The sequence below is a fragment of the Balaenoptera musculus genome, chromosome 11 (assembly GCF_009873245.2).
Source record: "Balaenoptera musculus isolate JJ_BM4_2016_0621 chromosome 11, mBalMus1.pri.v3, whole genome shotgun sequence".
Lineage (NCBI taxonomy): Eukaryota > Metazoa > Chordata > Mammalia > Artiodactyla > Balaenopteridae > Balaenoptera > Balaenoptera musculus.
Window position 1 is genome coordinate 56214917 of NC_045795.1, and position 26996 is coordinate 56241912.

At 44.5% G+C, this 26996-nt stretch overlaps 1 protein-coding gene across 1 annotated transcript in view; it reads left to right on the top strand.

Moving 5' to 3' along the window:
* Positions 1-123: 123 nt before the first annotated feature.
* The window catches only part of DLEC1 (DLEC1 cilia and flagella associated protein), a 99786-nt gene continuing 72913 nt past the window's right edge, over positions 124-26996 (top strand). The window contains exons 1-3 of the mRNA XM_036867671.1: positions 124-496; positions 8081-8598; positions 9949-10099. Of these exons, the coding sequence (XP_036723566.1) occupies positions 322-496; positions 8081-8598; positions 9949-10099 (844 nt within the window). The 5' untranslated portion in view covers positions 124-321. The remainder of the gene's footprint in view (positions 497-8080; positions 8599-9948; positions 10100-26996) is intronic.

The window sequence follows — 26996 nt, forward strand, 5'->3', positions numbered from 1 at the left end:
CCTCCTGGGGGTGGGGGAGGAGGGCAGAGGTGGGGGCCGGGAAGCCGGGCCCTCCCTGGCCCCGGCCTGTGGGCGCGTCCCGGCTAGAAATAGCCGGATCCCTCTGGCTTCCTCCGCCGCCGCCACCCACAGGCCGCGGACCCTGTCATTATCGCCGGCGGCCCGGCCCCCCTCCCTGCCTCTGGGCGCCTCGCCGGGGTTGGGGAGATGCGCGAAAGGATCTGGAGTCCTCCTGGGGCAGGGACCGCGTAACGTTCGACGCCCAGCCGGGCTGGTGCGAAAGGGAGCCTCGGAGTCCAGGCGCCAGCCGCGGCTCCCCGGATGTTTGCTTTCCCTTCTGCAAAATGGGTGCACGGACGCGAGTTAGGAGGTCCTTGGAGAGGCATGCCTGGACCTGGTCTGGAGAAGGGTCCCCTCCCGGCTCGCTGGGAAGTTTCTAACCCCAGAAGTGCCCTTGGCGGGGGAGCTGGGGCGGAAGCCGTAAAACCTAGAGCAGGTAGGTGCAGAGAGCTCTCCTTTGAGCCCCTCACACCCCAAACTCCTGGCGATCTCCAGGGTTCCTTCTTTGGGTGGCCTCCCAAGGGGCTGTCTGGACAAGGGGTCCCTACATGGACCCCACACACACACATTCCCACCATCAATTCTTGCAATCCTGACACCCTTTTCATAGGTACCCAGAGACCCCCAGGGGAAGTCCCAGGATCCTGCTGCCCACCAACTTTTGGGAAAGGCCCTTGGGAGAGCCCCCAGAAGACCTCCCAGGATGCGGGGTGCTGAGCCCACCAGTGAATCCTGCAGGCCTCCTGGGCTGATAAAGCCAACATGAGAGTCTGACAGAACCAGTTGGACCCCAACCCCTCCCCCTCCCAGCACACACAGGCCTAGGTGGCCTTGAATACCTCAGGAAGGGATGTAACCAGCTAGAGGGCAAGTCTTCCCATCCTGACAGTCGAGCCTGGGTCAGGACTTTGGAGAGGCTCCCTCCCTCTGTATGTCCCCTATGCAGAGGGGGGCTGCCCTCTATCTGGCACTCTCCCCAGTTGGCCTGCCCTCCAGCAGGAGCAGCCCTTGGCCCTGGCAGGCCTGTCCAAACCCTCCTTGCTTTCCCTTCTGCTCAAGGATGAACAAGTCCACACAAGGCCTCCCTTTGGAGCCCCAGCCTGGGGACAGGGAGGATGAGGGGTCCTTTCTGTGTCCTCACTCTCTCTCCCAGGCCGGGATGCCTGCCTCCAGGCCTGCCCTCTGGGGGCCTCCTCTGGCCTTGGGGGTAGTCCTGGGACCTCTGACATCCCCGGGGGCCTGCAGGCCCCTCTACTCAGCAAGTTAAGCCTCCTCAAGTCCTGCTCCTCTTCCCAGGCAGAGACACAATGAAACTCTGACACCAGCAATTGACTCGGCTTCATCTTAAGCATCATTCCTGTTTGTTCACATCACCTCCCAGCTCTGAGCCCCAAGCCCGAAACCACGGCATTATCTGATGCCCCTGGTGGGGGCTACAGCCTGGCTCTTCCTTTGCACACACCAAACCTGTCACACGCAGGCCCTCTTCTGGCCTCTAGCCCAGGCAGAGGAGCTGAGGCCTCCTCCTGAGCCTGGGGTTGCTGGGCGGGACGGGCACAGCTGACTCAGAGTTGGCACATGCAGCCAGGTTCTGCCAGAAAAGAGGGCTGGGCCACGCCCTGCTCAGAGAAACCAGGCTGCTGCTCTGACCTGTGGGTCAGCGGCTCCCCAGGACTCTCCTCTCCTCCCGCCTGCCCCTCCCTCCCTCTCACAGGCTGGGAGGTCGTCTGCTTAATTACTTCTGCTGTGTGTAAGCCTGTGTGGTGTGTGTGACTGCGCCTGTGTGTTGAGGGGCGGGGAGGGCCTAGCAAAGGCTTTGCACTGAACCGCAGTTGCTGGATTCTGCTCCCTCTGCCCTTAAACAGCCAGGGCCCTCTGTGGGCCCATCCCTGGCCAGATGCCTAGATTACCCTCCTAAAACCCAGCTCTCAGTAAGTTACCTCTGCAGGATTCCCTGAGATCCTGGTGACTCAGCGGGCTTTCAGCAGGCACAGAGGGGCCACGCGTGCCCAGAGACGAGTTATCTTATGGGGGGGGGGTGTTCAGGCGTCTCCCCACCCCCGGCTGACCATCCTGTCTCCGATGTGTGTGTGAGGGGGGGTGTGGGGAGGGGGTTCCTGGGATGACTGGAGACAGGTGAGACATAGTGTCAGGGCTGGTGCCCACCTTCAGTCACTTCCCTTCACCCCTCCACCCCTACCCTCTCTAGAGGCCTGGGGAGGGCGGAGGAGCAACCCAAGAATGCCAACTTTCCAGCTGTGCTTCAGAGCCAGCCCTGCCCAATCCCTCCCCCAGAAAAGCAAACCTAGATGAGCTCGGGTCAGTGAGGTGTAGCTGCAGCAGAGGGAGCCGAGCGAGGGAGAGGGGAATGAGAGAGGCCAGAGAAGAAATGGGGCCCAAGTCCTGCTGGGCCTTCTAAGGGCTTCCACGTTGACTCTGGGGGAAATGGGGAGCCCTTGAAAGGCTTCAAGTCAAGGAGGGACATGATCTGACTCATGGGTTGTTTTTTTATTTTTAATTTATTTTTATTTAAAAAAATTTTTTATTGGAGTATAGTTGATTTACAATGTTGTGTTCGTTTCAGGCGTACAACACAGTGAATCAGTTATACATATACATGTATCCACTCTTTTTTAGATTCTTTTCCCATATAGGTCATTACAGAGTATTGAGCAGAGTTCCCTGTGCTATACAGTAGGTCCTTATTAGTTATCTATTTTATATATAGTAGTGTATATATGTTAATCCCAATCTCCCAATTTATCCCTCTCCCCGCCTTTCCCCCCTGGTAACCATAAGTTTGTTTTGTTTTGTTTTGGTTTTTTATATAAGTTTGTTTTTTACATCTGTGATTCTATTTCTGTTTTGTAAATAAGTCCATTTGTACCATGTTTTTAGATTCCTTTTTTGGTTATTTTTTTATTTTTATTTTTTTTGGCCGTGCCGCATGGCTTGTGGGATCTTAGTTCCCCCGATCAGGAATGGATCGGGCCCCCTGCAGTGGAAGCGCAGAATTCCTAATCACTGGACCACCAGGGAATTCCCTGCTCTTGTTTTAAAAGAATCACTCTGGTTGCTGGAAGTGGGGGGTATCATGGAGGGACAGGGCTGAAGCAGGGAGTCCAAGGAAGGGGCTTTTGTAATAATTCAGGTGAGAGTGGACGGTGGGTCAGACCCTGGTGGTGGGAGTGGAGGTCATGAGAAGTGGGAAGATTCTGGATACATTTTGACGGGAGAGCCAGCAGGATTGACCAGTGGGGGCTGTGAAAGAAAGAGAAGAGCCAGAGGTGACTCTAGGTTTTTGGCCTGGACCACTGGAAGCAGGGGTTCCCAGAAGCTGAAATGGGGAAAGCTAAGGAAGAGCGGGAGCTCTGTTGTGGACACATTATGTTTGAGGTGCCTTCAGACAGCCAAGGTGAGATGTCAAGTATTGATACAGGATGGATGTACAAGTCTGGAGTTTTAGAGGGAGATGTGGGCTTGGGCTAAAATTTGGGATATGTTTCAAAGCATGTTGAAAATGTCCATAAGCCCTCACACAGTGCTAGTGGGAGTCTACTCTGGGATAATCTTTCTGGGAGGTAATTTGGCAATATCTCAAATATTTAAATGTACATATGCTTTGGCCAAGCAATTTTAATTCTATATCATCTGTGTATTTTGTACAGAAACATTATACAAGTTGAAGTTCATTAGCAGGGACCTGGTTAAATAACTTATGGTATTTCCATTACACTGGGTTCTCCTGCATCTGTTAAACAAAAACAAAAACAAAACAAAAAACAAAATCAGTCCTCTTTGAGTTGCTGTGAAAAAAAAGCAAGTTGTAGGATGATATATATAATGCATACTATAATACCACTGGCGCTTTTTAAAAATTAAAAAAAACTTTGTAGATATTTGTATTTGTACAGGCAGAAACAATAGCTAGAAGGATATAGAAATAATCCAAGGAAAGAGATTGAGGGGAAGATACTTTTTATTTTTTATGTATTATTTGAATTTTTTACCATAATGATGTATAACTTTTGAAATTTAAAAGTAAAAAAAAAATTTCTATTGAAGTATAGTTGATTTACAATGTTATGTTAATTTCTGCTGTACAGCAAATTGATTCAGTTATGTGCGTATATACATTCTTTTGTGTATTCTTTTCCATTATGGTTTATCACAGGATATTGAATATAGTTCTCTGTGCTATATAGTAGGACCTTGTTGTTTACCCATTCTTTTTTTTTAATATTTATTTATTATTATTTTTTTATTTGGTTGCACCGGGTCTTAGTTGCGGCAGGCGGGCTCCTTATTTGCGGCTCTCAGGCTCCTTTGTTGTGGCACGCGAACTCTCAGTTGCAGCATGCATGTGGGATCCAGTTCCCTGACCAGGGATCGAACCCGGGCCCCCTGCATTGGGAGCGCAGAGTCTTAACCACTGCGCCACCAGGGAAGTCCCTGTTTATCCATTCTATACATAATAGTTTGCATCTGCTAACCCCCTAACTCCCAATCCATCCCTCTCCTACCCCTGCCCTTGGCAACCACAGGTCTGTTCTCTATGCCTGTGAGTCTGTTTCTGTTTCGTAGATAAGTTCATTTGTGTCATATTTTAGATTCCACATACAAGTGATATCATATGGTATTTGTCTTTCTCTTTCTGACTTTAAAAGTAAAAAACTTTAAAAGGCCAAAAATGTGTGTGGGAACCCAGAGATAAACAAAACACAAATTCTGGTCGGCAGAGCAGGTTATAAAATGAAGAAGGCAGCTCAGGAAATTCCCTTTATGCTGACAAAGTCCTCATAGGTGAGGGGACTGGGGCCCTTTGTTACTGGTGCCCGGTTGGAACCATTCATTTATTCAGTTAGTCACAGAGCAAACAGAAAGTGGTTGCTGGGCACAGCGGAATCAGGGATGAAGCCAGCTTATCAGGCAGAGAGATACCAGGAGAAGAGGGAGACGATGGTGGAGGTGGGGAAGCACAGAGGAAAGCGGGGAGCGGGGTGGGGAGTGTGTCATTAAGAGGGAACAGGCAGCAGCAGATACCGCTGAAAAGTCAAGGAACATGAGCACAGAGGGGGAACTGGAGCTTTGCTGAAGACCTTGGCCTGGACAGAGCCGGGGGAGCTGAAGCCAGAAGGTGGGAGGGTCACAGAAAAAGGGGAGGCCTCTCCCAGGCTGGGCCAGACTCTCTGTGTCCTTCTCTGAGGCTGTTTGGAGGCAGGATGGAGAGGCCAGAGGTGATGGTGAGAACCCATTGTCCTGTCGTTCCCTAGGGTAGGGAAGGGGGCCAGGGAGCCTGCACAAGACCACCTGGTTTGGGCAGGCCCCGTCCTAACTCTAGAGCAATGGAGGCCCCCAGACTGTTCTACTAACTCCTTCCTGCCCCTTGGTGGTGGTGGGGTGGGGGGGCTCACATGCACGTGAGCAATTGGACAAACCAGCCCACTTGCCCAAGCTCCCTCCCCCTCCGCCCCCACCCACGCTACCCATTAGTGCACACGCTGGTCAGCAATGCGAGGAAGCCCTTAAAGAAGTGGCCTGCACAGGTCCTGTCAATGGGCTCACAATGTCTGGGCAGGCACAGGGCATGTCACATTGACCTTGTGGCCTCCTCACTCTGGAGAGGGTGTGGCTTGAGGAGAGTCAGAGTGGGATCCTCTCAAGTACACAATCCAGAACAGGGGCCCTGGCTTCCCAGCCCTGAGGATGGAAGAGATACCGGGAACTAGAGATGAGGGAACCAGGCCCAACCACGAGAAGCGGAAGTGGCCCAGGTCTGCAGGCAAGCATCCTGGACCTCATCTCAGGAAGTGGGTTTGAGGCTGTAGGGCACACAGACTCACCCCGGCAGTAAAAAGAGGATGGTTGTACCACCTGTGAGCAGAAGCCACGCTCTGGCAAGGATGGCAGTCACTGTGATGTCAAGCTGCTGCCTTGGACAAGTGCAGGCCTCTCCCCATCTCAGTGGATGATCTCATCACCCACCTGATCCCACACACAGGATATGTGGCAGTCATTCTTGGCCCCTTTTCTCTCTCACTCCCATTACCCATCAGCGAGTCTTGTCAATTCTACCTTTTAGCTCCATCTCCAATCAGTTCCTCTCACTTGAATCCCAGCGCCCTTCACCTCTTTCCTAACCCCTGCGGGAGTTTCCCAATTGAGCTCCCTGATGCCTCTTGCCTCCCCCCAGTCTGCTGTCTCACAGCAACAAGAGTGATCTCAGTAGAACATACAGCTGGCCACCACACACCCAGCTTCAGACCCTTGATGGCCCTCCTACTGTCCTCAGAATGAAGTTTAAATTCCTTAAGGTTGCCTACAAACCCATTTATGATCTGGCCCTTGCCTAGAAGTTTCCTCAACTCCCTGAGTTCCACCCCTGAACTTCTTTCATTTCCTCCCATTTCCCAGCTTTAGCACAATGGGGTCCCTCTGCATGGAGTGCCCTTTTTCTTTCTCCCCTGGCTTACTCCTACTCATTCTTTTTTTTTTTTCACTTAAAAAATGGAAGTATAATTTATATACAGTGAAATTCACCCTTTATGGTGTACAGTTCTGTGAGTTTCGACAAATCCATACAGTTTTGTGACCACCACCACAATCAAGATGTAGAACAGTTCCATCACCCCAAGAAATTCCCTCATGCTCCTTTGGAGCCAACACTAGCTCGCATCACCAGCTCCTGATAACCACTGTTGTGTTTTCTGCTTTGCATTTTCTATAAACGGATATCCTCTAAATGGAAGCATTCATTATGTATACATAGCCCTTTGAGAATGGTTTCTTTTATCCAGCATAATGCATTTGACATTCATCTATGCTGTCGTGTGTATCACTAGTCTGTTTCATCTTTATTGCTGAGAGTATGCTGTATATAGATGTACCACGATTTATTTATCTTTTTATCAGTAGGAAGGACATTTGGGTTTTTTCCAGTTTTTGGAGATTATGAATAAAGCTGCTCATACAGGTCTTTGTAGGCACAAACGTTCTCATTTCACTTGGAATAACACCTAGTTGTGGGACTGATGTATGTGTTACTTTTTTTTTTTTTTAAATAAATTTATTTATTTATTTTTGGCTGCGTCGGGTACTTCGTTGCGGTGAGCGGGGGCTACTCTTTGTTGAGGTGCCCGGGGTTCTCATTGCGGTGGCTTCTCTTGTTGCAGAGCACGGGCTCTAGGCGCGCGGGCTTCAGTAGTAGCTCGTGGGCTCTAGAGCGCAGGCTCAGTAGTTGTGGCGCACGGGCTTAGTTGCTCCGCGGCATGTGGGATCTTCCCGGACCAGGGCTTGAACCCGTGTCCCCTGGATTGGCAGGCGGATTCTTAACCACTGCGCCACGAGGGAAGTCCTGTGTTACTTTTTTAAGAAACTGCCAAACTGTTTTTCAAAGCTGCTATACTGGTTTGTGTTCCTGTTGCGATACATGAGAAGTTGCTCTACATCCTCACCCGCGCTCACGTGGTTCGTTCACCCGTTTGTTCGTTCATTCAACTTCTTGACATTCTACTAAGCGTGTAGTGGTATTGCACTGTAGTTTTAATTTCCACTTCCTTGATGGCTAATGACGGTGAGTCTATTCATTCTTCTAAACCTCTGCTTGGTCTTCACTTCTGCCAAAAACCCACTGTACTCGCTTTCTCTGTAGACTGGTTAAGTTCCTGTCCTTTGTGGTTCCATGACAACAAACAGTTTCTCCACCTTGACCGTAGCCCACTAAACTGCAGTTGTTTTCCTGTTCTCGCCTTGCTCAACACTCTGGTCACACACACACACACACACACACACACACACGGTTGTGAGCTCCGAAAGGGCGGAAGCTGCATCTTCCTTTGGTATCTCCAGCTGCTAGCACAGACCTGAAACAATCTTTATACAATAAATATTAAATGAACGAATTAATAAATGCTGAACAAATTAGAGAATGGGCAGGTGAAAGTAAATAGGAAGAAGCTTTTGCTATGAGACGGGCCTGGCTGTACCAATTAACTCTTTCTCTATCGGTCCGCACACTAAGCTCCTCTCAGTAAAGTCAACACAGCCGTGCGAACGTTCACGAAGATGACGACTCGACAGCAGCCTTTAACAGACGCAAAGCGGAAGAGGCGGGCCGGAAGTGGAAGCGCGGCAGGGAGCGGCGTCTCAGTTGCCATGGAGACTGGACGAGGAGAGCGGCAGTCCGCAGAGTCTGGGTCCTACGCCTTCGCTGGGGCGACGTGGACGCCAACCCCGCGTCCGACCCGGATCCGCAGCCCCAGCCAGTCCTCCCTCGCCTACTCCGAGTCTTTCTACCACGGCTTCGGTGGTCGGCCCCGCCGCGTCTCGCCGCTCACGCTCCGGCCGCTCCCCGAGCCGCACCTGCTGCGCCTGCGCCCCACCTCGCTGCGCACCCAAGACATCTCTTACTTGCTCACCGGCGTCTTTCGCAACTTGTATACCGCCGAGGTGATTGGCGAGGAGGTGAGTGAGAGTTTGATCAAGGCCCGCGGCAGCGAGGATGCTTGGCACGAGGAGTTCGTGGACCAGCTACAGCAGGTAACACGGCCCCAGCGTCCCGCGCGCTTCTCCCCGTGCTCACCCGAGGCGCGGCGGCGTCACCGCGTCTGCGGCCGTGCGGGCGACCCAGGGCGCGACTCAGCCACTCGACAAGAGTCAGCCCCTGTTGGGTGCCGGGCACTGGGGATGCAGCTGGAAAAGAGCAGACCAAATCCATGCCGCCGTATATCTGACATTCTAGTGGGAGGACACTCTACACACGCGCCTAGGTGAATAGACACATTCTACACACATAACGGCATATATCTCCAGCACCTATCTTTATTTCCCTACACGCATACACACATTATATATTACATATATAAATGAAACGACGAGGCAGAAAGCTGAATAGTTGTTCCCCGGAGATGATAACGTCACGTCCGCTTTGGGGTGCCTGCCCTTGTGCCACAAACCACAATCTTTTTTTTTTAAACTTTGGGTTTTTATTTTTATTTATTTATTTATTTATTTATGGCTGTGTTGGGTCTTCGTTTCTGTGCGAGAGCTTTCTCTAGTTGCAGCAAGTGGGGGCCACTCTTCATCGCGGCGCGCGGGCCTCTCATTATCGCGGCCTCTCTTGTTGCGGAGCACAGGCTCCAGACGCGCAGGCTCAGTAGTTGTGGCTCACGGGCCTAGTTGCTCCGCGGCATGTGGGATCTTCCCAGACCAGGGCTCGAACCCTTGTCCCCTGCATTGGCAGGCAGATTCTCAACCACTGCGCCACCAGGGAAGCCCACAAACCACAATCTTATCGAGGCATTCATGCCCAGATTTTAGGAAGCATGCCTAGGCTCTAACAGCAACTCTGCTTCCTTATCTGTATAAGGAGGAAAGCAGCTGACTTGAGTCCTCTCTGCTGAGGCTGACTGCTAAACAGGCCATACTGCCCACATCTCCCTTCAAGGAGTCTCAACTGTGTGCTTTCAAGCAGCTGAGATCAACTCTGAAGGGGCTGACAGCTGGAGGCTCTCAGCTCACTATGTTCCCTGCAGCCAGGTAGCAAGTCCTTCCTTGAAGGGGGTCTGGGTGACACAACCCTTTGTCTGCCACAGGTGGTGTGTTAACTCATATTTGGTATTTCACAGTTTAGGTGGCAGCTCTCTTTACTGTGAAGCCAGTAGTCAGGAGACGGGATTTCAGACTTGGCTCTGTAATTGACTTTACTGTGAAAGCTTTAAGCCATTTCCTTCTGTGGGTCTCAGAGTTCAGATCTGTCTGGTTAGACCAGATGGTCTCTGCAGTTCTGTGACTGTTCTGTGCTTCATGGGAAGCCCTGATGCTGGGGTGGGATTCAGTAAAGCTGTGTGATCTCACCATATTTCTGTACATCTGATCACCACCTGCCAGATTCGGGAGCTCTATAAGCAGCGGCTGGATGAAGTTGAAATGTTGGAGAGACATATCATTCAGGCCCGTGCACAGGCCCTTGCAGAGAAGGAGCGGGCCATGCACCAGGCCGAAGTACAGGTCCTTGAGCCGTTCATCAAGATGCCTCCAGGTGTGTATGATGAGCTCCTCTGTGCCCTTCACCCTGACTCCCCAGTTGTTAATATATTACTGTGTTTGCTTCATTACCTCTCTAGTCTTTTTCTGAACATCTGGAGAGTGAGTTGCAGATATGTTTTTTCATTACCGCAAAACACTCCAGTGTGCACGTCTCCAAAACAGGGACACTCGCCTACATAACCAGCACACAACCCCCTAAGCCAGGAAATCAGCAATGATGTAGCGTTAACCTCCACTTCACAGATGGCATGCAGGTTTCACCTGCTGTCCCACAGTGTCCCTTTCTCTTTGGTCTAGGATCCTGTCTAGGAAGTCATGTTACATGTCATTGTCATGTCTCATTTTCAGAATTTTCATTTGGCACAGTTCTTTGAACTTTTCCTGTCTTTCATGTTCTTGACCGTTGGGTTTTTCCCCAATTTTTAAAAATTATGGTAAACTACACATAACATAAAATTTACCCTCTTAACCATTTTTAAGCATACAGTTCAGTGGTATTAAATACGTTCATAATCTTGTACAAACATCGTCACCATCCATCTCCATAACTCTTTTCATCTTGTAAAACTGAAACTCTATGCCCATGAAACAATAACTTCCCATTCCCTGCCTTGCCCCAGCCCCTGGCAACCACCATTCTACTTTCTGTCTCTGTAATTTTGTTTTTTAAAGTTACCATTCTGACCATTTATTTAATTTAATTAATTTATTTATTTACTTTTGGCTGTGTTGGGTCTTTGTTGCTGCACGCAGGCTTTCTCTAGTTGCGGCGAGCGGGGGCTACTCCTTGTTGCGGTGCTTGGGCTTCTCATTGCGGTGGCTTTCTCGTTATGGAGCATGGGCCCTAGGCGTGTGGGCTTCAGTAGTTGTGGCGCACAGGCTTCAGTAGTTGTGGCTCGCCAGCTCTAGAGCGCAGGCTCAGTAGTTGTAGTGCATGGGCTTAGTTGCTCCGCGGCATGTGGGATCTTCCCGGACCAGGGCTCGAACCCATGTCCCTTGCATTGGCAGGCGGATTCTTAACCACTGCACCACCAGGGAAGTCCCTATAATTTTTTTTCTTCATTTAAGATTTTTTTTGATGTGGACCATTTTTAAAGTCTTTATTGAGTTTTTTACAATATTGCTTCTGTGTTATGTCTTGGTTATTTGGCTGAGAGGCATATGGGATCTCAGCTCCCCGACCAGGGATCAAACCTGCACCCCCTGCATTGGAAGGTGAAGTCTTAACCACTGGACTGCCAGGGAAGTCCCTTGTCTCTATAATTTTGACTACTGTAAGTACCTCATATAAGTGAAATCATGCAGTGTTTGTCTTTTTGCAACTGGCTTATTTCACTTAGCATAATGTCCTCAGGGTTCATCCATGTTGTAGCCTATGTCAGAATTTCCTTCCTTATAGTCTGAATAATATTCCATTGTAGGTACATACCACATTTTGCTTTTCCATTCATCAGTTGGTGAACTCTTGGGTTGCTTCCTGGTGTTAGCTGTTCTGAATAATGCTGCTCTGAACATGGTCATACAAATATCTCTTTGAGACCCTGCTTTCAGTTCTTTGGGGTTTATACCCAGAAGTGGAATTGCTAGATCTTATAGTAGTTCTATTTTTAATTTTTTGAGGAATCACCATACTGTCTTCCACAGTGCCTGTGTCATTTTTTCATTCCCACCACCAGTGCTCGAGGATTCCCATTTATCTACATCCTCACCAACGCTATTTTCTGGTTTTTCAGTGTGTGGTTTTTGTTTTTTGTTTTTGAGTGTAGCCATCCCGATGGGTGTGAGGTGATAGCTCACTGTGGTTCTGATTTGCATTTCCCTGATTATTAGTGATGTTGAGTGTCTTTTCATATGCTTATTTGCCATTTGTGTATCTTCTTTGGAGAAATATCTATTCAGGCCCATTTTAAAAAAAAATTTTACTGGGGTATAGTTGATTTACAATGTTGTGTTAGTTTCAGGTGTACAACAAAATGAATCTGTTATACATGTACATATATCCACTCTTTTGTAGATTCTTTTCCCATATAGGCCATTACAGAGTATTAGTAGAGTTCCCCATGCTATACAGTAGGTCCTTATTAGTTATCTATTTTATATATAGTAGTGTGTATATGTCAATCCCAATCTCCCACTTTATCCCTCTCCCCTTACCCCCCAGTAACCATAAGTTTATTTCCTATATCTGTAACTCTATTTCTGTTTTGTAGATAAGTTCATTTGTAATCTTTTTTAGATTCCACTTATAAATGATGTCATATGATATTTGTCTTTCTCTTTCTGACTTACTTCACTCAGTATGACAGTCTCTAGGTCCATCCATGTTGCTGCAAATAGCATTATTTTGTCCTTTTTAATGCCTGAGTAATATTCCATTGTATATATGTACCACAACTTCTTTATCCATTCCTCTGTTAATGGACATTTAGGTTGCTTCCATGTCCTGGCTATTGTAAATAGAGCTGCATTGAACATTGGGTGCACGTATATTTTCGAATTATGGTTTTCTCTGGATATATGCCCAGGAGTGGGATTGCTGGATCATATGGTAGCTCTATTTTTAGTTTTTTAAGGAATCTCCGTACTGTTCTTCATAGTGGCTGTACCAGTTTACATTCCCACTAACAGTGTAGGAGGGTTCCCTTTTCTCTGCACCCTCTCCAGCATTTATTGTTTGTAGATTTTTTTATGATGGCCATTCTGACCAGCGTGAGGTGATACCTCATTATAGTTTTGATTTATATTTCTATAATAGTTAGTGATGTTGAGCACCTTTTCATGTGCTTTTTAACCATCTGTATATTTTCTTTGGAGAAATGTCTGTTTAGATGTCCCACCCATTTTTTGATTGGGTTGTTTGCTTTTTTTGATATTGAGCTGCATAAACTGTTTGTATATTTTGGAGATTAATCCCTTGGCAGTTGCTTCATTTGCAAATATTTTCTCCCATTCTGAGGGTTGTCTTTGTTTTGTTTATGGTTTCCTTTGCTGTGCAAAAGCTTCTAAGTTTAATTAGGTCCCATTTGTTTATTTTTGTTTTTTTGTTTTTTTTTTTTTTAATTTTATTTATTTATATATTTTTGGCTGTGTTGGGTCTTCGTTTCTGTGTGAGGGCTTTCTCTAGTTGGGGCAAGCGGGGGCCACTCTTCATCGCGGTGCGCGGGCCTCTCACTGTCGCGGCCTCTCTTGTTGCGGAGCACAGGCTCCAGACGCGCAGGCTCAGTAATTGTGGCTCACGGGCCTAGTTGCTCCGTGGCGTGTGGGATCTTCCCAGACCAGGGCTCGAACCCGTGTCCCCTGCATTGGCAGGCAGATTCTCAACTGCTGCACCACCAGGGAAGCCCTATTTTTGTTTTTATTTTCATTACTCTAGGAGGTGGATCAAAAAGATCTTGCTGTGATTTGTGTCAAAGAGTGTTCTGTCTATGTTTTCCTCTAAGAGTTTTATAGTATCTGGCCTTACATTTAGGTCTTTAATCCATTTTGAGTTTATTTTTGTGTATGGTGTTAGGGTGTGTTCTAATTTCATTCTTTTACATGTAGCTGTCCATTTTTCCCAGTACCATTTATTGAAGAGACTGTCTTTTCTCCATTGTGTATTCTTGCCTCCTTTGTCCTAGATTAGATGACCATAGGTGCGTGGGTTTATCTCTGGATTTTCTATTCTGTTCCATTGATCTGTATTTGTTTTTGTTCCAGTACCATACTATTTTGATGACTGTGGCTTTGGAGTATAGTCTGAAGTCAGGGAACCTGATTCCTCCAGCTCCATTTTTCTTTCTCAAAATTGCTTTGACTATTCATGGTCTTTTGTGTTTCCATACAAATTGTAAAGGTTTTTGTTCTAATTCTGTGAAAAATGCTGTTGGTAATTTGATAGGGATTGCATTGAATTTATAGATTGCTTTGGGTAGTATAGTCATTTTGACAATATTGATTCCTCCAATCCAAGAACATGGTATATCTCTCCGTCTGTTTGTGTCATTTTAATTTCTTTCATCAGTATCTAATAGTTTTCTGAGTATAGTTCTTTTGCCTCCTTAGGTAGGTTTATTCCTAGGTATTTTATTCTTTTTTTTTGCCTGTGTCTGGGTCTTCATTGCTGTGCATGGGCTTTCTCGAGTAGCAGCAAGTGGGGGCTACTCTTCATTGCAGTGCATAGGCTTCTCATTGTGGTGGCTTCTCTTGTTGCAGAGCACAGGCTCTAGGTGTGAGGGCTTCAGTAGTTGCAGCACGTGGGCTCAGTAGTTGTGGCACATGGGCCCTAGAGCGTGCAGGCTTCAGTAGTTGTGGTGCATGGGCTCTAGAGAGCAGGCTCAGTAGTCGTGGCGCACAAGTTTAGTTGCTCTGCAGCATTTGGGATCTTCCCAGACCAGGGATCAAACCTGTGTCCCTTGCATTGGCATGCGTAATCTTAACCGCTGTACCACCAGGGAAGTCCCATATTCAAGCCCATTTTTAATCGATTGTTTTGTTGGTGTTGAGTTTTAGTAATTCTCTATATATCCTGGTTATTAATCCCTTATCAGATACATGATTTGCAAATATTTTCTCTTGTTCTGTGGGTTGCATTTTTACTCTGTTGGTAGTGTCTTTTGATGCACAATTTTTAATTTTCATGAAGTTCAATTTGTCTATTTTTATTTTGTGGCCTGTGCCTTTGGTGTCATATCCAAGAAATCATTGCCAAATACAGTGAAATCACTGCCAAATCCAATGTTGTGAAGTGTTGGCCCTGTATTTTCTCCTAAGAGTTTTATTGTTTTAGGTCTTGCATTTAGGTCTTTAATTAATTTTGAGTTAATTTTTTGTATATAGTATTACAAAAGGGTCCAACTTCATTCTTTTGTGTGAAGATATCCAGTTTTCCTAGCATTGCTTATTGAAAAGACTGTCCTTTCTCTATTGAATGGTCTTGACACTGTTGTCAAAAATCAATTGACCGTATGTATGAGAGTTTATTTCTGGGCTTTCTGTTCTAGTCCATTGATTTCTATGTCCATCTTTATGCCAGTACTACGGTGTTCTTATTATTGTAGCTTTCTTATAAGCTTTGAAATTAGGAATTGTGAATCCTCCAGCTTTGTTCTTTTTCAAGAGTGTTTTGGCTGTTGTTTTTGGCTGTTTGTTCCTTGAGATTCCATAATGAATTTTGGGATGGGTTTTACTATTTCTGTAACAAAAAAACATCCTTGGGATTTTGATAGAGATTTCATTGAATCTGTGTATTGATTTGGGTAGTATTGACATTTTAACAATATTAAGTCTTCTAATCCATGAACGTCTAATGTGTTTCCATTTATTTGTCTTCTTTCATTTTTTTCAGCAATGTTTTGTACTTTGTATTGTACAAGTCTTTGATCTCCTTGGTTAACTCTCAAGTATTTTATTCTTTTTGATGCTATTATAAATGGGATTTTCATAATTTCCTTTTCAGATTGTTCATTTTTAGCATATAGAAGTGCATCTGATTTTTGTGTGTTGACTTTATGTACTACTTAGCTGAATTCACTTGTTAGTTCTGACAGGTTTTTTGTGAGTGTGAAATCTTTAGGGTTTTCTATATATAAGATCATATCACCTGCAAACAGTAATAATTTTGCTTCTTCCTTTCCAGTTTGGATGCCTTTTATTTCTTTTTCTTGCCTAATTGCTCTGATTAGAACTTCCAGTACTGTGGTGACTAGAAATGGTGAAAGCAGGCATTCTTGCCTTATTCCTGATCTTAGAGGAAAAGCTTTAAGTCTTTCACCACTGAGTGTGATGTTTGCTGTGGGTTTTCATCTATGATTTTCATTATGTTGAAATAGTTTCCTTTTATTCTAGTTTTTTAGTGTTTTTTTAATCATGAAAGGTGCTGAATTTTTTCAAAAATTTTTCTGCATCAGTTGAAATGATCATGTGATTTTTTTCCCCTTTCATTCTGCTAATGTGGTGTATTACATTGATTAATTTTTGTATGTTGAACCATCCTTGCATTCCAGGAATAGATCTCACTTGGTCATGGTGAACTATCCTTTCAATATGCTGCTGAATTCAGCTTGCTAGTATTTTGTGAGCATTTTTGGATCAGTATTCATAAGGGGTGTAGTTTTCTTGTAGTGTCTTTGTCTGGTTTTATATCAGGGTAATGCTGGCCTCTTGAATGAGATAAGAAGTGTTCCCTCCTTTTCAGTTTTTTGTGAAAATTTTGAGGATTGGTATTAATTCTTTAAATGTTTAGTAGAACTCACCAGTGAAGCCATGGGTTCAGGGCTTTTCTTTGTTGGGAAATTTTTGTTTTATTATTGATTCAGTCCCTTTACTAGTTATAAGTCAAGTCAGATTTTCTGTTTTTTCATGATTTAGTCTTGGTAGGCTTAGTGTTTCTAGGAATTTGTCCATTTTATCTAGGTTATCCAGTGTGTTAGTGTACAGTTCCTGGTATTCACTTATAATCCTTTTTATTTCTGTAGAATCAGTAGTAATATCCCCACTTTCATTTCTGATTTTAGTCTTTTGAGTCTTCTCTGTTTTTTCTTAGTTGATGTAGCTAAAGGTTTGTCAATTTTGTTGATCTTTTCAAAGAACCAACTTTTGGGTTTATTAATTTTCTCTACTGTTTTTCTGTTCTCTACTTTGTTAATCTGTGCTCTAATCTTTATTATTTCCTTCCTTCTTTCTGGTAGCTTTAGGTTTAGTTTGTTCTTTTTCTAGTTCCTTAAGTCCTAAAGTTAGGTTATTGATCTAAGATCTTTCTTGTTTTATGTAAGTGTTTATAGCTCTAAAATTCCTCCTTAGCATTGCTTTTGTGGTGTCCCATAAGTTTTGGTATGTTGTGTTTTCATTTTCATTTGTCTCTAAGTATTTTCTAATTTTCTTTGTGATTTCTTCTTTGGTTCATTGGTTATTTAAAAATCTGTTGCTTGAAGATTTGGGACAGGTTTGGTTTTTTAATTTTCCAACCAAGTTGAGAGGCAAGTTGATCTTACAGAAAGCACTACTGCATGTAGTAACCATATGATTTTGAGCAAACCACATTATTTTTCTAGGTCTGTTTTCTCACCTACAAAATAAGGAGGTTAGACTCTCAGGGTGAATGGGTGAATTCAGGGTGAATGATAGTTGATCCTTGCTTTCCTCATTTTCTAGCTCATCACCGTGCCTTTTTTTCTTTCCTAAGAAAGACGTCACACCCCTTTCCTCTTCTCTTCTATTGTCCCTCCCTCCTTCCCTATCAAGGTCCAGGCAGAGCTGGAGATTAGGCTGAGATCCAGAGTTTCCTAGAGAGTAACAGAGTGGCTTAGAAAGGGAAGCCTGACTCTGGCCTCTTAATCCTGCATTTGGTGACTAAGGGGACTTAGGATGGTGACACTTCTCTTGCTGGGAGCATACATTTAGCCAGTTTTCATAGTGCCTAGAATTTGATGTCTATTTGCACAAGATTGTCTTTTCCTATTTTGGAGTGATCAGACATTTTATTTTTGTTCAGAATTATCAAGTTTTAGACAAACTTGCAAAACTGTGCTTTTATTAGGTGACTTTTTGAATAAACTCTTTGGTATTCTGGAAAAAAAAGTGTGTTGCCTAGTTTCTACAATTTAGTGAATTTTCCAGTTTTCTTTCTGTTACTGATTTCTAAGTCTACCCTATTTTGGTTGGAGAGTATATGTTGTATGATATCTGTCTTTTCAAATCTACTGAGACTTAATTTATTGCCTAACATATGGTCTGAGAAATGTCTCATGTGCACTCGACAAGAATGTGTATGCTGCTGTTGTTTGGTAGAGTGTTCTATATGTGTCTATCAGATCTAGTTGTTCTATTGGGTTAAGTCCTCTTTTCCTCACTTATCTTTTGTCTGGTTGTTCTATTATGATAAATGGGTATTGCAGTTTCCAACTATTATTGTAGAACTGTCTATTTATCCCTTCAAATCTGTCAATTTTTGCTTCATTATTTTTTTTTAATTAATTAATTTATTTTTGGCTGCATTGGGTCTTCGTTGCTGTGCGCGGGCTTTCTCTAGTTGCAGCAAGCGGGGGCTACTCTTCGTCACGGTGCACAGGCTTGTCATTGCGGTGGCTTCTCTTGTTGTGGAGCATGGGCTCTAGGCATGTGGGCTTCAGTAGTTGTGGCGCACAGACTTAGTTGCTTCGCAGCATGTGGGATCTTCCTCGACCAGGGCTTGAACCCATGTCCCCTGCATTGGCAGGTGGATTCTTTTTTTTTTTTTTTAACTTATTTAATTAATTAACTTATTTTTGGCTGTGTTGGGTCTTCGTTTCTGTGCGAGGGCTTTCTCTAGTTGCGGCGAGTGGGGGCCACTCTTCATCGCGGTGCACAAGCCTCTCACTATCGCGGCCTCTCTTGTTGCAGAGCACAGGTTCCAGATGCTCAGGCTCAGTAGTTGTGGCTCACGGGCCTAGTTGCTCCGTGGCATGTGGGATCTTCCCAGACCAGGGCTCGAACCCGTGTCCCCTGCATTAGCAGGCAGATTCTCAACCACTGCGCCACCAGGGAAGCCCCGGCAGGTGGATTCTTAACCACTGCGCCACCAGGGAAGCTGCTTCATTATTTTGATGGTCTGCCATTAGGTGTGTAAATGTTTATACTTATTGTATCTTCTTGCTCTGTTGAATCTTTTTTTAATATATAATGTCCTTCCTTGTTTCTTGTAATCTTTTTTTTTAATAAATTCATTTATTTATTTATTTATTTTTGGCTGCGTTGGGTCTTCGTTGCTGTGTGCGGGCTTTCTCTAGTTGCGTTGAGCGGGGGCTACTCTTTGTTGCGGTGCATGGGCTTCTTATTGCGGTGGCTTCTCTTGTTGCGGAGCATGGGCTCTAGGCGTGTGGGCTTCCGTAGTTGTGGCACATGGGCTCAGTAGTGGTGGCTTGCAGGTGCTAGGGTGCAGGCTCAGTAGTTGTGGCGCACGGGCTTAGTTGCTCCATGGCATGTGGGGTCTTCCTGGACTAGGGCTCGAACCCGTGTCTCCTGAATTGGCAGGCAGATTCTTAACCACTGCACCATCAGGGAAGCCCCTTGTAACCTTTTTTGATTTAAAGTCTACTTTGTCTGATATTAGTATAGCCACTTCTGTTCTCTTCTTTTTTTTTTTTTTAATAAATTTATTTATTTATTTTTATTTTTGGCTGCATTGTGTCTTTGTTGCTGCCCATGGGCTTTCTCTAGTTGCAGAGAGCGGGGGCTACTCTTCGTTGTGGTGCGCGGGCTTCTCATTGCGGTGGCGTCTCTTGTTGCGGAGCATGGGCTCTAGGTGTGCAGGCTTCAGTAGTTTTGGTGCGCGGGCTCAGTAGTTGTGGCTCAGAGTCTCTAGAGCGCAGGCTCAGTAGCTGTGGTGCATGGGCTTAGTTGCTACGCAGCATGTGGGATCTTCCCGGACCAGGGCTCGAACATGTGTCCCCTTCATTGGCAGGTGGATCCCTAACCACTGTGCCACCAGGGAAGTCCCTGTTCTCTTCTGGTTACTATTTGCATAGAATATCTTTTTTCATCTTTTCACTTTCAGTCTATCTGAGTCTTTGGATCTAAAGTGAGTCTCTTGTAGACAGCATCTAGTTGGATCATGTGTTTTTACCTATTCTGCCAATCTCTGTCTTTTGACTGGAGAGTTTAATCCATGTACATTTAAAGTAATTACTGATAAGGAGGAATTTCTGTCACTTTGCTATTCTTTTCCTATATGCCATGTATCTCTTTTGTCCCTCATCTCCTGCATTACTGTCTTCTTTTGTTATTTAGTCAATTTTTGTAGTGAAATGTTTAAATTCCTTTCTCGTTTCCTTTTGGGTATATTCTATAGCTATTTTCTTTGTGGTTACCATAGGGATGACATTTAACAACCAAAAATTATAACACTCTAATTTGAATTTATACCAGCTTAACTTCAATAACATACAAAACTCTTGTTTCTTTACATCTCCATCCCCACCCCTTTGGTTGTTGATGTCAGAATATTACATCTTTATACATTGTGTGCCCAGAAATACCAACTAATGCATTAGTCTCTTAAATTATGTAGAAAACAAGACATGAAGTTACAAACCTAAGTTACTATACTAGCTTTTATAATAATCAGCTTTATATAATACTAGGTTTTAATAATACTAGCTTTTATTTTTACCTTTAATAGTTTTTTTTCCTTTAAATGTATAATATTAGTCTCTTAAATCATGTAGAAAACTTTTATGATTGTCCATGTATTTCCTTTGTTGAGATCTTTATTTCTGCATGTGTCTTGGAGTTACTGTCTAGTGTCCTTTCATTTCACGTTGCAGGACTCCCTTGAGCATTGCAGGGCAAGTTTAGTGGTAACAAATACCCTCAGCTTTTGTTTATCAAGAAATGTATTAATTTCTCCCTCACTTTTGTAGGACAGTTTTAGTGGATATAGGATTCTTGGTTAACAGTTTTTCCTTTTAGCACTTTGAATATATTGGCCCACTGCCTTCTGGCTTCCATAATTTCTGATGAGAAATCTGCTGTTAACCTTATTGAGGATCCCTTGTATGTGACAAGTCACTTCTCTCTTGCTACTTTCAAGATGCTCTCTTTGTCTTTCAAATGTTTGATTATAACATGTAACATGAGTCTCTTTGAGTTCATCTTATAGTTCATTGAACTTCTTGGATGTTTATAGTCATGTATTTCATCAAATTTGGGGAGTTTTCAGCTGTTATTTTTTCAGATATTCTCTCTGCCCCTTTTTGTCTCTCCTCCTTCTAGGACTCCCACAATGTGTGTTGTTTACTTTCTGGTGTCCCACAGCTTCCTTAAGCTGTCTTTACTTTTCTTCAATCTTTTTTCCCTTCTGTTCCTCAGACTCGATCATTTCTATTTTTCTATCTGCAAGTTCACTGATTCTCTATTCTGCCTCCTCAAATCTGCTTTTGAATCCCTTTGATAGTGAATTTTTCATTTCAGTTAGTGTCCTTTTCAGGTCCAACATTTCTTTTTAGTTTCTTTATACGTTTTCTGTCTCTTTATTGGTATTTATATTTTTTGGTACATCGTTTTCTTGAGTTTCTCCACGTGTTCTTTTAGTTCTGTGAGCATCTTTAAGACAGTTGTTCTAAAGGCTTTGTCTAGAATGTCTGCAATCAGGTCTTTTTCAAGGACAGTTTCTGTTGATTTAATTTTTTCCTTTGAACAAGGCATACTTTCCTGTTTCTTTGTATGTTTTTGATTTTTTGTTGTTGTTGTTGTTAGAAACTGGTCATTGAATCTATAGTGTTGTAACTCTGGAAATCAGATTCTCTCCCTGCCCCAGAGTTTGCTGTTTTTTGTAATTATTTTTTGGTTTTGTTTTTTTAATTATTGTAGGCTGTCTGTGCTGAGGGTCAGCCTGAGATGTAATCTTAAGGTCTTCTAGGTCTTTTCTGAACCCTACTCTGGGTATATGTGGTCATGTTCTAATATTCCCCTGATCTGCAGTTGTTTTTGAACGTCTTAGTCTTTAATATCTGGCTTCCAAAAGGGGGAAAAGAGAAAGATGAAGGGGGCGGGGTCCTGGCCCTTTAAATTCCCTGGAAGTCGGCTGGTGTTGAGGCTTTCCATTAACACTGCAGCCAAAGAGGAAGGTAATGCTGTGCCTCTTTGTCGAGGCAAACCCTCCCCCAGCTTTCTTAATCTTCAAGCAAGTTCCCCATCACCCACTTTCCTGAAAATTCCAGCAACAAAGCTGCCCTCAGGCCCCTGATCAACCAGCCAAGCCATTCACCACTACTGTCCAGAACTCCATGTATACTCGACCTCAGGCCACTTCTGCCATACAAAGTAAACGATTAGGTGTGATGCTCAAGGCTCAAGCCCGGGAAAGATTTCCCTACGTGGTGTCCTTTAGGGCCACGCCTGAGTAAGGCTGTAATACAGCAGCAGCCCATTTACAGCTAACCCCAGTGTATCATGCTGACCCATCTCTGGACCAGACTGGGTTGCTGTTTTTAACTTTGATTTACAGAGAATTTAGAATATACACCTAAGTAAATAGAATAGTATATGAACTCCCATTTACCCCTAACTCAGGCTTAACCATGGCCATTTCTGTCCCACCTATTTCCCCCCTCATGATATTTTAAACAAGTTGCATACATTATATAATTTCACTGTAAATATTTTAGTATGTATCACTAAAAGATAAGAAATGCTTTTGAAAAATAATGACAACATTATTATTACACTTGAAAATAGCAATAATACCTTAATATCAAATATCCAGGAAGTGTTCAAAATCAGACCTGAGTTTTTGTTCCTGTCAGTTGATCTTCGAAACTTTCCCATGAAGCCATAGATATGAGTTGAGGGAAAAGCACAGGAGTAAAGGACATAGACAGTCTGGACCACCAGTTGATGTAATTAGCATGTGTCTTTTGGATCTGCTCAGGCCTAATCCCAAATATGCCATGTTCCCATTGTACAATGGATTGCTACTGTGCCCTCCCAATCTTATGACTCAGTGGATCTGATAACACCCAGTCAAGATGAGTAGCTCTGGATGAATAGTCACTCGATGTCCCATAGTCAGTGCTGGGTCTGTGCTCAAGCCCTATAGCCCATTTTTCAAATGATGAGTCATTCTCTTTCACAGTAGGCAGAGTTTTGCTCCAGAACCCTGAGTCTGTATTACATCTCTCCTACTGGGGCTTTCTAGAGACTCTCTACAATATTCTAATCCACCGTAGATACCTTTGGATTCATTGCATTTTTGTGTGTCATGTGGCTTTAATGGCAGGACAGCTTCAGTCATAGCCTGGACATGCCGTAGAGCTCTCTCTTGCTTTGAACCCCACTCAAAACTGATAGCCTTTCAGGTCACCTAATAAATGGTTTGGAGCAATATTCCCATGTGTGGGATATGCTGCCTCCAAAATCTAAAGAGTTCTGCCAATTACCACCCTTCTTAGTGGTAGGGGATACAAAATGCAGCTAGTCGTCCTTTACTTTAGAGGAGATGTTCTGGCATGCCATTTATTTATTTAATAAATAAATAAATTTATTATTTAGGGATTTAAATTTAGGGGTTTATTGGATCCCTAAAAATTTCTTCAGTGTGTCAATGTTGGAGGACAGAGGGAATGAAAAGCACCCACCAAACTGAGAAGGCATCTTGAGAGTGAAAAATGAGGCAGGCAGCTCCATGTAAGCAGTGGATCAGTGGGTGAGATTGGGATCGGGTGGGCAATGATGCAGAAGCATTCGCAGCTGTACTCCACACCGCAGAGGGGCCATTGGGATAATTTCATAGTTAACCTCGGGTATGGGGCTAGGTGCTTGGAAACAGTACGTGCATTCCTAAGTTAAGATTTGTGAATGGGTGGGGCTTCCCTGGTGGCACAGTGGTTGAGAATCCGCCTGCCAATGCAGGGGACAGGGGTTTGATCCCTGGTCCGGGAAGATCCCACATGCTGCGGAACAACTAAGCCCATGCGCCACAACTACTGAGCCAGAGTGCCACACTACTGAAGCCTGCATGCCCAGAGCCCGTGCTCTGCAACAAGAAAAGCCACCGCAATGAGAAGCCTGTGCACTGCAACGAAGAGTAGCCCCCGCTCACTGCAACTAGAGAAACCCCGTGCACAGCAACGAAGACCCAACACAGCCAAAAATAAATAAATAAAATAAATTTATATTAAAAAAAAAAGATTTGTGAATGGGTAACTAGTCTTGTGGGCACCAGGAATACATCAGGGAAGGTTTTTCATCATTGTTTGGGGACTAATAGAGCATAGAGGCTACCTGGTCCTAATGATTATTAGGCAAGATCTATTAACTACAAAGCCCCTGATGACAGAGAAGTGATTCACTACGCAGTACAGTCCTGGGTAGGGTCATTGAAAGGAGAGGAGAAACTGTAAGGGCCCAAGATGGCGTCAGTCATGCTAACAGCCATCCAGTCAGGAGCCTGAATCTTCTAGTCTTGCTAAACTACTTACCACTTCATGATCATCAAGTCCAGTTAGGAGGTCAGCAGTATAGTGGACTGACATGATGTTGGGCAGAGTGTCAAGACAACTGAGTTCCCCGCAGGCTCTGTTGGTTAGAGAGCAGGAGAGCCAGCATGCTCTTGTGGTGAGACAGTGATTGTGTGCTGATGTCCTTCTTACATAAAGGCAAATTGCTGTAAACCTTCCTTACCAAGGAGGATAGAGAACACACTTGCCAGACCTATAGTCACATGTCAGTGCTAGAAGCTGGCCAGTAAAGATACCATATTCAGTATGGCAGCTGTGACTGGGGCTACCACGTGGTTAAATTTATGGTAGCCCATTATCATCTACTCTGTTTGGCTTCTGCAGGAGCCAGACAGATGAACTGAATAGTTTATGGACCCTTATGTATCCATCACTTAATCCCAACAAAACTATCATCCCTGTATCCTTTAAGTATTTGATGATGGTGCTAATCTCTGCAAGGGGAGAGCGTTGCTTCTGCTGACCTCGAGTGTTCAGATGAACCTGGAGGTTCAGAATTCTCAGGTTCATGCACCTCAGTGCCTCATTCCAGGTCTTTGAGTCTTACTCTTTTCCTGTCAGGGTCCTGACTTTGATACAGGAGACCTGTTGATGCTGTGCATTCAGTCTCCTTTGCTATTCTGCTACCCTCAGTTAGATCCCATGTCTGATTTTCGCACTGTCTGCCCTGCAACTTAGATGAGAGTCTCGTTAGACATTGCCAGAGACTCTGACTTTCATGGTATGCCTTGAGTTGTTAGTTAGTTGATGTGAGCCTATAATTTTCTTTTTTTTGAAAGCTTCCAAAGCAGTTAAAAGCCAGCCAATCCTTATAATTACCATTGACCCCATACCATTCAGGGGTCATAGCTATCACAAATGCCAACACTTCACCTTTTACCACATCGCAGTTTACCACATATGAGAATCTTAGTTATTTGATGCTATCATACACCAGGAATTACCAGCGATGCAATCCTTTTTGCCATCTGACTAAAGAGTGATCCAGCTCCAAAATCCCATCCTGATAGTCTTCATTCTAGTCTGGAAGCAATTGTTTTAGCCAGTTTCTCCCAAAAGCAAAGCCTGGATCAAATGTTTTCATGCAGGTAGTTTATTTGGGAATGTGATCCAGAGAGGAGGTATGCAGAACAAGGGAAGTGGAACAGGGAAGAAGGGAAAGATGATATAAAGATTTGTCGTTCAGTTGGCCTCCACTACAGGTGACGCGTGCTCAGTCCCACAGGACCTTTTGAGGAGCCTCATGAAATGGATCTCAGAACCACCAACTGCAGGGAGATGAAAAGGGGAAATATATCTATTGGCTCCTGACTGCTGTTGGACAAGAGCGCCCCCTAGTGTTAACTCCCTGTCTTAACCAGTCCAGGATGCTGTAACAAAGTACCATAGTGGTGATCATTTTGTAATGTATAAAAATATCGCAGCACTATGTTGTACACCTGAAACTAATATTAAGTCAACTATACTTCAATAAACAAACAAACAAACAAACAAAATTCCCTGGAAGTCACTTCAGCTGGAGGAGAAGGGGCTTGACACAATGGGGGGAGGTGCCTCTTTGCCTACACCTCTGTGGTCAGAAGCAGTCATCGGCAGTCAGAGCACAAATCCCAGGTATTTGGAGGACAGGGTCCTTTTGGCTCACCCAGGCTCTCACAGACTCTGCAGGATGCCCCAGAAACACATGCACAGATGCCTGCCCTGGGACTGGGAGTGAGGGGTGGGTAGCTGCTACCACGCTAAGAGCTGAAGTCCACTGCAGTTTCCTGTCCGAGCCTTCCCCTGGAAGTTACAAGTCTTCAATAGAAGCCATGGTTACCAAACAGTTCCGTTAGACTGATTCTGCCAGCGTGCCTTTCGCCTAGGTGGGGAGACAGAGTCCTGGCGCTTTACTCCCCATCTTCCCAGGATCCTCTCTCCTGACAGTTCTTGACAGGCCTCCCCCTCTGTGGCGTGGCTCTAACATTTCCCCATGATCAAACTCAGGCTCGCGCTTGGCAGCAGCGCCATGCAAATGATGCTGTGCTCCTCTCGCCGCAGCACGTCAGGAGGCCCGGGTGATGCTAGCCTTGATGACCTGGTCAGGTTGGTGTCTCCGCATTAAATTCGCCGTGCCAGATGATGACTAATCAGTGCTTTGTGGAGAGGTATTCTCACATTTGACCAATATCTTTTTTCCTCATCAAATCTCCATCAGCACTCACTAAAAACTCTTTTCTAAGTCAACCATCTCTCTGGCAATGCTTTCTTGATTTATTTGTTAAAGAAATTGGGTCATTTTTCCTGCACACTTGTCCGTAGTCTGGATTTTGCTGATTTCAACATTGTGGTGTCGTTTAACCTGTTCTCATGATCCCTGTATTCCTTGCAATTCAGTAGTTAGTTGTAGAGACATTATGAGGTTTAAGCTCAATTTGGGGGGCAGAAGGGGAAAGACCAGTTCAGAGATGGTGCTGTGTACTCCCTTCAGGAGGTACATGATGTCTCTGTTTTCGTGATATTGCCAGTCTTTGCCCAGATCTGTTGTTTCATTAGGGGTTATAAATTATAATGAAGTGCTAATGATACTGAAATACTTCTATAAAGAGAAACTCTTCGGCAACTACTTTGATTACTCCAAGATAGGAGCAGAATTAATTCTTTCCCCTTATCTGCCAGTTTTTAAAATAATGAGCTGGTTTCCCTAACATCTGCCAACGATGACTAATGAGGTTTGGTTAGTTGGTTTTTAATATCATTATGACCTCATAGGTTTCACAACTACAATTATATTTATTCTTATTGATGCTCGAACTGTCCCATCTTTGGCCAATTAGAACATTTTCTAGTTGACACCTGACTCTTCTGACACAACATTGGTTGTCTGTTGTAACTTCCTTACTTTCTGGAATGGTCAGATGTTCCAGGTTCATCTTG